The following is a 13283-nucleotide window of genomic DNA, read 5'->3' as shown; positions in this document are numbered from 1 at the left end:
TAATGCCTTTATTTCATAAAGCACAGAAGTAACTGAGAAAAATAAATCTTCTTGGTGTTTGCTTTACATTTTAGAAATTTCTAAACAGCCTACTCAAAAACCACTCTCTGGATCAAACAGAGCAGGTTGTAACCTTGTGTTCATCAGAATGCTTTCTCCAAGTTCAAATGAGTGTCTGATATTCCTCAGATGCAATGGAATTTATTAACACAGAGCTGTAGAGCATAGCAGACCATTCATACTTTACACCAGAGCTTTATGAACTGACATGGGCAAACTCAGCAAATTTCTGACTAGTTTATTGGATTTCTGTATTTATTGATTTATTGGTTCTGTTGCTGTGTACTGATAAAAAATGTTTTTTTTCTATAATGATAGCACTGTTTCAGTTTGGATAGCTGGTATTGTCTTTGCAAGTTAGAACAGGTGGTCTCTGGTACCGGGCTGTACCGCTTCACACAGAAAAGTTTGAAAGCTTTTCACTATATATCACATGTTCCTCTGCAGTGAATTCACTCTTTTAACATTAGCATGTATAACCTAATCGCCTACAGTTAAATATTTTAAGGCCCCTGTTGCATAGCTAGCCTGGGGCTTTTCTACATTGATACACTATTATTCAAACATGTTATGAATGGCTAAATAGATTGTGTGCTCCAGTAGATTTTTCCTTCTTTCATAAAAGGTACAATAGACCTATAATAATTTCTAATATCAGGTATGTAAGAGAAAAAGATTCCCACACTGCTGTACCAACATCTCTGTGATTGATACCAATCTTTTAATACCTAATCACTCAATCAATTACTTAATACTTCTGCTGGAGATTACTGACTTAATTTTATCTATTAACTTTGTTTTATTTATTTTAGAATTTTATAAAATCAGCAACATACAAGTTTTTATCAGGCTTCCATATGCTCTAAAATTCTTTGTGTTAGATATGTATTTGACACACAATTTGAGGAGAATTTATATTGAACCAGTTACAGTAAGAGCCATAATAAAGATACATGTGAATATTTTATTCATTTTACACAGCACATTTCCAGCTTGCTAACTCTGCTGTGTAGATTAGAAATGAGCTCATCTGAATCACATTTAGACAAGCAGAGTACAACCACCTCAAATAGTCTCATTATTTCAGCTTTGCAGTATGATGGATACAAGTCACCATTTTAGAAGATTTTCTGAATTATTGTTAATGTTAAAGAGCTGATGATCAGCTCTATGTTAACATTAAAATGTAAGCATTTGGATGTCAGTAAGTGACTTTAACCACAATCTTTGGTTTTTGAGTGACATAATTAGAACACGGGACTGCACCAGTAAATCAACAGTACAAATAGTAGGAAGAGTCGTAAATCATTGACATTAGGATTAAGTGTTGGCAGGATGAATGACGAGGGTCTTCTTCACATGAGCTGTCCAGCTCTACAACATCTGGAAGATCCACCTATATCATGTTTATAAAAATCCATTATTCTTTCTAAGTATGTCACTAATATGAATAGTTACATTTACTGACAGAACCCAAGTTTGTGGCAGCTCACCTGATCCCAGATAATGATGACCGAGATGATGACAAAGTGTACTTTTTCTTCACTGAGAAAGCCCTGGAGGCTGAGGGAGGAGACATCGCTATCTATTCCAGGGTGGGAAGACTGTGCGTGGTAAGTATGTAATTCCAGAGCTGGGATAAACTGGCTCTGTTCATCATAACTGTGTCAAGATATTCTAAATGTTATAATTTAATTCAAATTTGTAAATGAATATAAAAAGAACAGTAAACAATAAGAAAAATTATGTCAACAGACCGTTAACCTAATACAAGCCAATAGGAGTACCATCAAAAATTATATTTACATTCTAAGTTCTCCATACTCACTCGCCGCCCAAAGAATGAAAACACAATGAAATCCAAATACAAAATTATACAGATCCGGGCACCTCTTCATTACCTGCCCCACTTCTAATTTCCTTTCAATAAAACTGTAAATGACTTTTCCCCTTTCTACCTTTTACTTTATGTAAAAAAAAATTCACAATCTAAAACACAGCATTTTTCAATAACTGCTCATTCATGGGGAGTAACAACTTCTTTCTCAGACCTTTTTATAGCTTTACAGGCCTCTAAAGGCCCCAAGAGGATGTTTGGTTTTACATTCTTACCCAGTCAACAGTATCAGGCCCTAAGGACACACAGACCAGGATCTGAATTCAAATCATTGTTTCTACGAAATTGGAATGTTTCCTCCAGGAGAGTAGAACACAAGAGCAGTTCCACAGCAAGTGTAATAATTTCCTTCTCTGGTTCCAAATCTCCAACACCTTGAGGGCTAAAAAAAAAATTTGTCTGAATCAATTTTGGATATATTATAACCTATTCAAAACCTTACACTAATTAAGCTAGATGAGTATTAACTTGTTTTTTTCACTCCTGAACAGATTTGCATCTATCTATTGTAAGAAATATATATTTTTTGTGTTTTCTTCTGATTCTTGTTTCCACTTACATTTTGGTCTACATGTCTTTTGCTTTTCTCTTTCCACTTTTGCATCTGTTTTTTCTTCTGTGCTTTCAGGTATTGGGTTGTGAGTAGGGAGACAGATCCAGCCAGGGCTGTAAGCTGAGTTTTGGCTGGTTTTTGGCCAGCAGTTTGAAACTTGTGGGTTAAGGGAGGAATCCAGCCAGGGCCACAGGCCAGTTCTCAAGTCACAAGTCGGGGTAGCAATTTGGCTTGGTCCGCAAGCCGGCTTTCAGGTTCAAGATAGGGTAGGAATCTAATCAGAGGCATTGGTCAACATCAGGAAGCCAGAGGGGCTTGGGTCAGGGTTTCAAGTCAGGGTCAAAATACTAGGAGCATAGTACCACAGCATCTGCTATCTTGGAGGTGGAGTTGGAATAAATAGGGTAATTGTGACATCAAAGTGCACACTATATGCAAAACTTTTAATATATTACTAACAGATCTCTCATGGCATTGCTTACAGTAACTCAGAGGATAAGCTCACTTTCTCTTACCTATCTCTCTTTTTGTCGTTGCCACTTCTCTCCCTGTTATCTCTTTCTCTTTATCTCTCTCCCTTCCCGCCCCCATTCGGTGGTGGGTGGTGTTGCATGATATGGAAGTAAACCGCCAGTACTGCCCCATTTTTAGGCATAAATGGGGTGGTAGCGAGTCAAAAGGATATGTTTTAATCGTTAATTTAACGTTGAGAGTCCGACAGTTCTCACTTTTGGGCAGACGTCAACTTAGGCAGCCAGCATTGCTGCCGGAAACAGGGAGGGACCTCATTAATACATTCAAATAGGGACCTAACAATGCATTTAGGACCCCAGTGCAATTATGGTGTCAATCAGTGCTGCCATTGCTGCTTCCTCAATCCATCCATATACTACGGCGGTACAGGTTCGGAGGCAGCCATTTTCAATGTCACTTAAAGAGATCATAAGCTGCAGATGGGAAAAGTTTGAAGCAGGACTGGAAATTACTTTTTCTTCATTATTTTGGGGATTTTTTAAGCTTTAAAGGCTTCCTTGACTTTAACTCTTTTCTGCTTGGTGTGCTCTTTACATTTCCTTGCCGCTTATATCTGCTGCTCCGTTGACTGCCCGATCTTTACAGCCCTCCCCTTTAAGATGCTTTTGCAGACACACATTAATCTATTTTCCACCAGATTTCCCGCCCTCATAACAATGAGCTGCCTTTCAGCAGCACAATTAGCACTGGCAGCTCACTTGTTCTATTTAAACAAAGTCTGGCCACAAAAATTGATCAGGTCTCCCGCCAACATCATCATGGGGCTGAATGGTCACCCCACCCACCCAGGCACCCGCCTCATGTACATCAGATAGGGAAATTTACCCGTAAAGTATAGAGCTCTTGTAGAGCAGCAAGGTTCATAGTTTGTTCCCTGATTTGTGTTGAGTTAACTGATTAGAGCAGGGGAGGCGGAGAGACAGTAAATGTGATCCCGAGCCGGGGATCGGAAAAATCTGCCAGCATTCCCACTCCTGATTGCTATCTAAGTGTGCAAGTGTAGACACCCAGGTGAGTCCAGAATGTGCGCATGTAGACACCAGGTGAGTCCAGAATTGGGTTCTTCAGATGTTTCCTCCACAATCTAGCAGCCTGCTAACACTCGGTGTCATGAATAAATGGCCACTTGAGTAAGGTACTGTTGGGTGACCACTCCCCATGGAACTCTACCCCATTAGAGAAGTCAAACTTTCAGGAGTGGAGGGGGCAGGGAGAAGAAGAAAACCAAGACCAATGCCAATTTAGAATCCCATGTCCACATGCCCAGAACTCTTCAATGGAGAAAATCATTATTTTAAAACAATGTTGTCTGCTACAGATTACTGTAGAGGGAGCAGGCCAGCTGGGAGCAGTGTATTAAATTTCCTGGACCTACAGCTCTCTATCTTACACCATTTGCTTCATGGCAGCTTTTGTTTGGAAGATAGAAAACACAATATAAAATATACCTTGAAGAAGTTCTAACTAAACAGATGATTAACAGAAAAAAGAGCAATTCACATGATAATGAAACAGAAGCAACATTCTGGTTTCACAAAAAAAGTAATTCCATTATTTAAGAGAATTCCGACTGCAGTAGGTCAATATAAAATATTAGCCTTTTTTCCCTGTGGTTAAAAACCATAGCAAATTCAAAGAGAGAACCTCAATGTTGTAATTATCTCAGTAACAGGGAATGTGGAAACTCAGTTCAATAACAGGCCTCACTGCAACCAAATACCAGGCCAGCTTATTTTCATTGCTGTCTTTCGGTATTGTAGCACCCCAGGTAAAAAAACAAGTGAGGAAAGCAAGAGTTGCAGAACTGTCTCTCTCTCTATTCAGCCTAGAATCCAATACCTTGGCCAGAATCCTACAGTGGGGGCTTATCAGGGAGGTTGGCCATTAGTTGGCACATTCAGGCAGGGGTTGTCCACATACAATGGGAGTGAGCAGGTCAGAGGTAATAGAAATGTCACTTTTCCTCTGCTCCATTACTTTCTGAAAAATCAAAATGTCCTTCTAGCTTATAGTTTATTTCTATTATTGTAACATAACTTATTTCAGGCAGAATTGCTATCATTTTCCTTTAGTGAAACAGGAAGCAAAAACTGTCTCCCCCACTCCCACCATCTGGAGCTTGGCTGACTCTTTGAAAGACACACTGAAATTTGGAATTAATGCAATACCACATTTCAAAACATTTTAAAAAATTATCTCCTTCCCCCAACATTCTGTGTTACTATTTTTGTTTTATTTGTAGCTGTGGTAATCCCTGAAAGTTTTATTAAGCTCACCATTGACTCTCCTATTGCGTTAAAGTTCCATATTTGCTAAATCCTTCACTCATGACCCCTTGAGACACATATCCTTCAACAATGAGTCTAAACACATTTTCTTCTTAAATTCTCGACACAGCTTCCCATCAGCAGCTCTTCAAAAGCTGGGTGATCAAGAGAAAATCATTTCATCTTGCAAGAGTTAGTAAGCAAACAAACCAAGGCTTTCTTTCGGAATTATATCAGAAAACAGAATGTTCTTGCCCTTTACTAATTAACTTTATTCCCTTTAGAAAACTGGATTTCACTTAAAGTACATCGCCACTGTAAATATTTACAGCTGAGAGTTTATATTGAGTACCTCAGGATAAACCAATCACCACTGTCTGAATCATTTATTCAGAGCAGGGCTGTGTACAGCCAGTGTATTTAAATCAATACCAATTGAAATGATAAATGGTTTTGCTGAAATAAAACCAAATGGCAGCAGCACAACCATTATGCTGCTGCCATTTACAGCTCCTCCTGATCAATCTTTTGTTTCTTAACCTGTCCCATTACCACCTTCCTAGCCTTGCACCATCATCCCTTCTGTCATTTAATCACTCATGCCCTCTACCCAATCACAGACCTTCCCTATTGTCCTTTCCTCCTCTCCCCGGCTCTGTACTTGCTCAAAAACTTTAACTCTTTTAACATCTTCCAGTTCTGACGCAAGGTCTTCGACCTGAAACGTTAACTCTGCCTGACTTGCTGAGTATTTCCAGCATTTTCTGTTTTTATTTCAGATTTCCAGCATCCGCAGTATTTTGCTTTTGATTTGATGGTTTTGCTGAATTCATTTGATTTTAATTCTCAGCAGCCATCTTTATCAGTGCAACTGCAGCATTAATTAATCCACTTTTCATTCACAACAATAATGAGTTTAAGTGGAAGGATAAAAATAAATTAGGCTGATGATCCCTTGATGAGGGTATTCACATGTTAATTTGCTGACGTGTTTCTCCTTAGAATGACATTGGAGGACAACGAGTGCTGGTGAATAAGTGGAGTACTTTCATCAAAACCAGGCTGATCTGCTCGGTACTGGGGCCTAATGGGATTGAAACGCATTTTGATGAAATGGGTAACTATCGTACCATGATTGCTGGCAACACAAATGAGATGTGCGATTAATAAAAAATATTAAGACCTCCTTATAGAATCCTACAGTACTGAAGGAGGCTATTCGGCCCATCGTGCCTGTGCTGGTTCTTTGAAAGAGCTATCCAATTAGTTCCACTTAAATATGCTTAAGGTACATTTTGTTAAAGAGTGGTCATGACTTTAGTTTAAACATGTTGACCCCGAATTTCAACATCCAAGTCAACGTAAAAACAGAGTAATCTAGGTGGGCAGGGCAGAGGTTGGGGCAGGGCCCAGTTATGTCGGGTCCTGACCCTTTTTTCACCCGTCAGAATTTGCAGTGCATTTGGGGCAGGCACATAATGGGGGAATCTTCAACTTCCACCTGAAATAGGCGCCAAGTCAGTGAAGCACCTATGCTACCCAAAGCGGGTGCTGGGAGGCCTGAACCGTTTTCGGTTTGGGCCTCATTGAATGAGGTGAGGTGCGGGCACCAAGCAAGTGCCCCACTATAGATCACCAGTTGTGGGAAGGCAGGAAATCGGCTGGCTGCCACACTGAGCCAGCCGGCGGGTCATGCCTGAGAGACGGGGAGGCAACAGGCACTCCTGCTCCTCCTGGCCCCGCATAAGTAAAAATAAAAAATTTCTTCGGCCTTTTCTTGAACAGCCTCCAGTGGTTCCTTTAGTACCTGAGAATTGCATTCGGGATCCTACAACTGCTTGCCCATTTACATGCCCACTTGAAAATCATATCAGGCGAGCCTTAGGCATCAATGGGGTGACTAAGGTGCCCCCCCCCCACCCGCCCTTATTTTCAACTGCCGTACACCCATTTTTAAGGAAAGAAACAGGCTGCCAGCAGTTGAAAATTGCAGCCGTTATGTCCACCCACAAATGGGGATGGGCTTATTATATGCCCATTTCCAAATCCAGTGTTGGGTGCAAGGGACATCCTAGTATTCATTATTACTAAGGTCATTTGATTTTAAAAGGTGGGTTTCCTTACTGGTCCACTTAAAAATGGGGCACTTTTTTACTTTATGAAAATTATCCCCACAGGACTGCTGGGTCTAGTTACACTACATTATGGAGTCACTGCAAATTCCTTCCCCCCCCCCACCCCCTGAGGCAAGCACCCCACCTGCACCATAAATGGCACGGCCGCCTACCCAAAATATGTAAATGCCCCTAAACCCAGAAATGGTCATTACTGCAGGTGATGAGCACAAATAATAAGTGGCAATACTCCTGCCCCACCAAGGATCAGCCGCCATTGCAACAGAAAATTCAGGGCTGTTAAGATTGAGGATGGCACAGTGCTGTGCCACAGAACAGTTTGATGAGGGTTTGTACCCCATATTTCCACTAATGGCAACTTGTTGATTTCAATTGGGCATTAAGTGTGCCTAATGAATGGTGACAATAAACACTTTTAGGCTACTTTTATATTGGACTTAGTAAGACTAAAATTAAAATTACACTTGCATTTATATAGCGCCTTTCACAACCTCAGGACATCCCAAAGCGCTTTACAGCCAATGAAGTACTTTTGAAGTGTAGTCACTGTTGTTATGTAGGAAACATGGCAGCCAATTTGCACACAGCAAGTCCCACAAACACCAACGTAATAATGACCAGATAATCTGTTTTAGTGATGTTGGTTGAGGGATAAATATTGGCCAGGACACTAGCAGCATGCTAGTGATGCTGCTCCCTGACACCCAGCTTTCATACAGCCAGCAGCAAATAAACTTGCCGGATTCACTGAGGCCAACGACTGGGAAGAACTGGTAAAATATGGGCCCGAACCTTAGCAAATCCGGAAAACTTACTTTAACGTTGTTGCCAGCTGCACAAAACCTGTGCTTCAAATGCTGTGGCACTAGCACATCACTGAACCCAGTGTAAAAGCATCTTTACACTGGTGCATGCTTCGTTTGGATTATAAGAGACTGGCAGCAATGTAGCAGCTCTTCGCAATCATACTGCTAAATCTAGGTCTCATCTTATATTTTCCTTTATTCTTCCTCTTCTAAAGGCATTGACTCAAAGGAATGGAAAAACACCAGGGGCTCGATTTTGAATGGGTGGCGGGATGCCAGCGGGGGGGGGGGGGGAGGGGGGTCAAAGGGCACGCGGGTAACCCAACTGATAAAATCCTACCGTTTCCCACGCGATCGCTAGTGAATTGGTGGTCCTTTACGTGGCTTCCGGGTTTGCCGTCCGAAAGCTGCACAGTGGGCGGATTGCACACTCGCATCACAGGCTGTCAGCTGGAGCAGCTCTATTTAAAGGGCCTTTGCTCCAAAGGCTTTTGCTGCAGCAAACACCAGAAAACACACAATATGGAGCAGCACAGGGGCAAGGCTGCTCCAAGGTGCAATGATGCCTCTCTGCAGCAGCTACTGGATGGGGTGAGGAGGAGGAGGGAAGTCTTTTACCCCGTGGACGGAAGTGCCCTGCCTCTGCACCAAGAAGGCCTGGCTCGAGGTGGCAGAGGAGGTCACCAGCAGCAGCAACATCTCCCGCACCTGGATCCAGTGCAGGAAGCGCTTCAATGACCTAACTAGGTCAGCCAAAGTGAGTACACTTATTGATTCTCCTGCACTTCACGTTCCACATCATCAACACCCACCCCCCCACCCCACAACTCATTCTGCACTGCCAATACTACTCTATCACATTACTCCTCACACCCACTTAAGGCTCATCCTCAACTTATCTTCACTTCCTCACCTCCCCATTAGTCACCCACCACTACCACTCACCCCAATCCTCATCCAATATGATGGCTGTGTCTCATACTCACCCTCTGATGCACCACTTTCACGGTCAGCCTCACCCAAAGCAATGCATTCATCGATTGGCCACTTCACGATCACTCACTAACACGTCTGTTCTTTCTCCCCTTATAGAAGAGAGCTCAGAATGCATGTGAGAGGACGAGGACTGGAGGGGGGCCACAGCAAATAGTGGTCCTCACAGACTCAGGCAGGAGGCCCTACAGATCAGCCTCACCCTCGAGTGCCTGTCCGTCAGGGACGCCAAGCCTGGCACGCCACAAGCGTCTGGTGACACAACTTTAACATTCATCATGCACAACATGAATTGATCTTAACAATGCTTGTCATGTTGAATACCTCAGTATGCACATCGCAACATGACACATCTGTGATGATGCTTAATATTGCCTTCTGTTCTCTTACATGCCCTTCACCGACCGCGGTGACGGCAGAGGGCGATTCCTCAGAGGATCTGCCGGCCTCTGAGGGAGCACCATCGCATCTTAGTGAGCCATCCACCAGCGCAGATACTCACACCTCGATGGGTCCTAGATCTCAGTTAGTTGGGTTGGCACCTGGTGAGTCACCACACACAAGTGAGCACGAGAAGACACTGGTGGCAGGGGCAGCTGTGGAGAGTCCGCATCAGTGGGCGCACTCCTCTCCAGACTCTGCTCAGCTGGACACAGATGCTGAATCCCGGGGGCCATCCTTTAAAAGGAGAATGATCGAGGGATAGTAGCATGTTTGCGAGGTACTGGAACAGGTGCAACGCGCAATCTCCACAATAGCGCAAAGGATGGGAGAGTCCAACTCCTGTATGAGTGGAATGGTGGCACAGGTACGGGAGGGAATCTCTGAAATAGTGTCGCAGGGACGTGAGCAACTGTCTGACATATTGTCGCATGTAACTGCAGAAATGTCTGAGATAGTGTCGCAGGTAAATGCGGGAATGGCTGCGATGGAGGAAAGGCTCGCCTCCATTGAGCTTCAAGCATGGCTTACAAATGAGTCCATTCAGGCTCTGATAATGGCCGTTCGGACTCATGGTGAACAACATTCTGCCGCCTTAAACAGGCTAACAGATACTTTAGAAGTGGCCTTCCAAGGCATCACACATGTCCTCCAAACTGTTGTCCAGCAGAGTGGTAAGGGTGATGTGGGCCTGACCCAGGAGAGGGATGATGGCGAAAGGGACATGGAAGTGGGGATGCCACTCAAAGCGCTCCCAAGTCTCACCCGTTGCCCCCCTCTCAACCAGTACCTGCAATGTGGCCCCCTCTCCAGGTGGCCGAGTCAGCCCCTGCACAGGAGCAGGTGGAGCAGTCTTTGGAGGGGCCCTCATGGGCTTCAGAACCCAGAGGGCATAGACTGAAAACATCTAAGCAGTCAGGGCATGAACAAGAGCAACCTGCCACTACCTCTGCTGCAGCCACAGGGGATGCAGTAGTAGGAAGTTGTAGGAAGAGAAAGGTTAAGGTTTTGTGATCATGAAGGGTATGCACACGGGTGTTTGACAGACTGTCATGCTTTTCATTTATATTTGGTTTTTGTTAGATTCACATTGAATGTTATCATTTTCACCACTACTGCCACATCTTGCCCCTTCTTGACTGGCGTTTGTGATAGCGCCCTTTCATGAGCTTCACCATGAGCAGCGACACTTGATGCCACCCATTGGGTTACTTTACAGTGGGTGCATGTGTAGTTGCAGGACTGTTTTGTGCAGGGAGGGGGCTGGTGTTGGCGCTGAGGTTGAATTGAAATCGCATCCCTGCCTCAATCTCCACAAAATTAACAACTTCAACAAGATTAACGATGTGAATAAGTGGTTTAAGTATCGTCCTGCCAGCTTTAATTGCCAGCGGGACTTCCGGATTTGTGAAGAGCGCGCGCACTCAGGTGCGCCTGTGCCAACCCCGGAAGTCAACGGGTTGGAGCCAGCTTCCGAACCCACTCAGGATTTTCGCAATTTTGGCAGCCCCCCCGCCCCCAACGCACCCACACAATTTGATTTTAAAATCGAGCCCTATGTGCCAGACCTTACAGCTCAAGCAAAAAAACTATTACTGAGGTTTATTAAGAAGTAAGATTACACAAAAGTAAAAATAGATCAACAGATTAACTGTGACTGATACTTTAACCGGTTTTCTGAATCCAACATAACAGAGAATTTATATAAGAATTCTTAAAACTGTGTTTTAGACATACATAATTTGGAGAATTTTAGGCTCTGTGGAATTTTGCCTCACCACTGCAATGTGGAACTAAATGATGGAATCATGTGAACTGAAACAATTGCCAGCAGTTGTACTATTTATTCCCAGTCTGTGTTGCCTCTGGAGACAGAGCTGTCCTTTCCAAAACAGAACAAAGGCACAATTGGCAGGAGTTGGCTCATATACCATGATGATTGGGAGTAAAACTCTGCATCTGCTTTAATCAGGCTAATTCTGACATAATGTGCACCCAGCTCGCTTTTGAAAAACAAAGCTTAATTTTGATGGTCCAACGATTAGGGATAACAACAGCATTTTCTCTCACAGTGGCAGCTTTACATATATTAACTTATCATAAACCTGAGTCGTCTGGCCAACCAATCTGGACCTAATGAACAACTGTTTATAATGGATATACTGAACCCCTTCCATGTCAGTCCAAACAGTCTGTGCATTCTCACCATCACAAATTCAACAGAAATCTCTCCCATAAAGCATTCACATTAGGAGAGTGTTACAATACTAGGAATTATTACACATTCCTAGAAGAACATATTATATAGAGATGCTTATGATCTGAATCAGGAAGGAGCCACGGGTTCATGCCTCACAAATAACTTCCCTGCTGATGTCACTGGCAGATAATGTTGAAACAAAAGTGTTCAAAAATTCTACAGAAAGAGTCCTGTATTGTCATAGTGCAGTGCTGTACCAATGGACAATGCCAGCAAGAGGCAGAACATGTAGCTATCGCACAGGCCACATTCTTGTACCTTCTAATGACCAGCTCAATAGCACCATCAATAGAAGCCTGAGACCAAGTCGTCTATCTGCCCTTTTCTGCCAAGTGAATTTTGGATGAATCATAGAAGCGTAAAGGAAATGGGGAATAAGTAAATAAAATTAATATATAAACAACTATAACATGAAGAAATGTAAACTATAAAACCTTTTGGCAAAAGATTGATTAGGAACCTGAAACCCTTAAGTATGTAAGAAAATTGTAAACACCTGCTATCAACCCCAATAGTGATTGCATTTATATTGCATCCTTTTAAATGTGTTCTGGATAAATTTACAAAACAGTGTGTAATACACATAATATCTTCTCTAATTACTTTAATATATTTTTTAGATTACAAAATATGATACCCAACAATTTAAAAATGGGGGAAAAAAAATCAACATTTACAAATCAGAGAGAAAATTATCAAAATATAACACCATATTTTATCAATTCATGCTGTGATTCATGGTGATTCTGATATTTGCGTTTTTTTCTTCTCGGCAGTGTTGTGGCATAGAGTAGTAGGGCATGTGGCTGTGCCTGTGAATCGCCACTTACTGAGTTCTCATCTCCGCCGTGCTACATTGAAAAGGTGCTGAGTGCACCCCAGGCAATATCCCTAGAGTTGGGGGGAAATCATTTTCTTGGTCACCCTAAGCTATTCTCAGGCACCTTCTGATGACCAGTTTCAGAGTTCTATTGACAGCGGTCAAGAAAGAAATTACCTGCTTTTTCAGCAAGGTAAGTGGGTAGCAAGTGAGGAAACTGAGACAGGGAGGGACAACAAAATACCTTTAAAAGAGAGAATCACACCCTCAAAAACAGAGACATGTAAGAAGATATTGGTTGTGTTGGCCTAAAACAGGCTGGAGCAAAAAGACCTAAAGTGTTTCCTTTTTTGCCATAAAACTGGATAAATGGTGGAATCGCAGCTTGAATTCTTTACTGTTGATGCAAATTCATTGCAAATCTCAATAACTAATATCTCTATCATAAGATGCAGAAGTGAGCAGAAAAAGCATATTTCTGTTTGTAACAATTGGTCTTCTTGGGGAGGCAGGTAAG

The 13283-nt window shown here is 42.6% G+C and overlaps 1 protein-coding gene across 1 annotated transcript in view; it reads left to right on the top strand.

The window, feature by feature from the left end:
- The window catches only part of LOC137341868 (semaphorin-3E-like), a 216037-nt gene that overhangs the window by 164487 nt on the left and 38267 nt on the right, over positions 1-13283 (top strand). Inside the window, exons 7-8 of the mRNA XM_068005378.1 lie at positions 1531-1673; positions 6314-6428. Of these exons, the coding sequence (XP_067861479.1) occupies positions 1531-1673; positions 6314-6428 (258 nt within the window). The remainder of the gene's footprint in view (positions 1-1530; positions 1674-6313; positions 6429-13283) is intronic.

The sequence above is a fragment of the Heptranchias perlo genome, chromosome 24, assembly GCF_035084215.1.
Source record: "Heptranchias perlo isolate sHepPer1 chromosome 24, sHepPer1.hap1, whole genome shotgun sequence".
Classification (NCBI taxonomy): Eukaryota; Metazoa; Chordata; class Chondrichthyes; order Hexanchiformes; family Hexanchidae; genus Heptranchias; species Heptranchias perlo.
The sequence above is the reverse complement of the archived record's forward strand: the minus strand, read 5'-3'. Positions and strand labels throughout refer to the sequence as shown.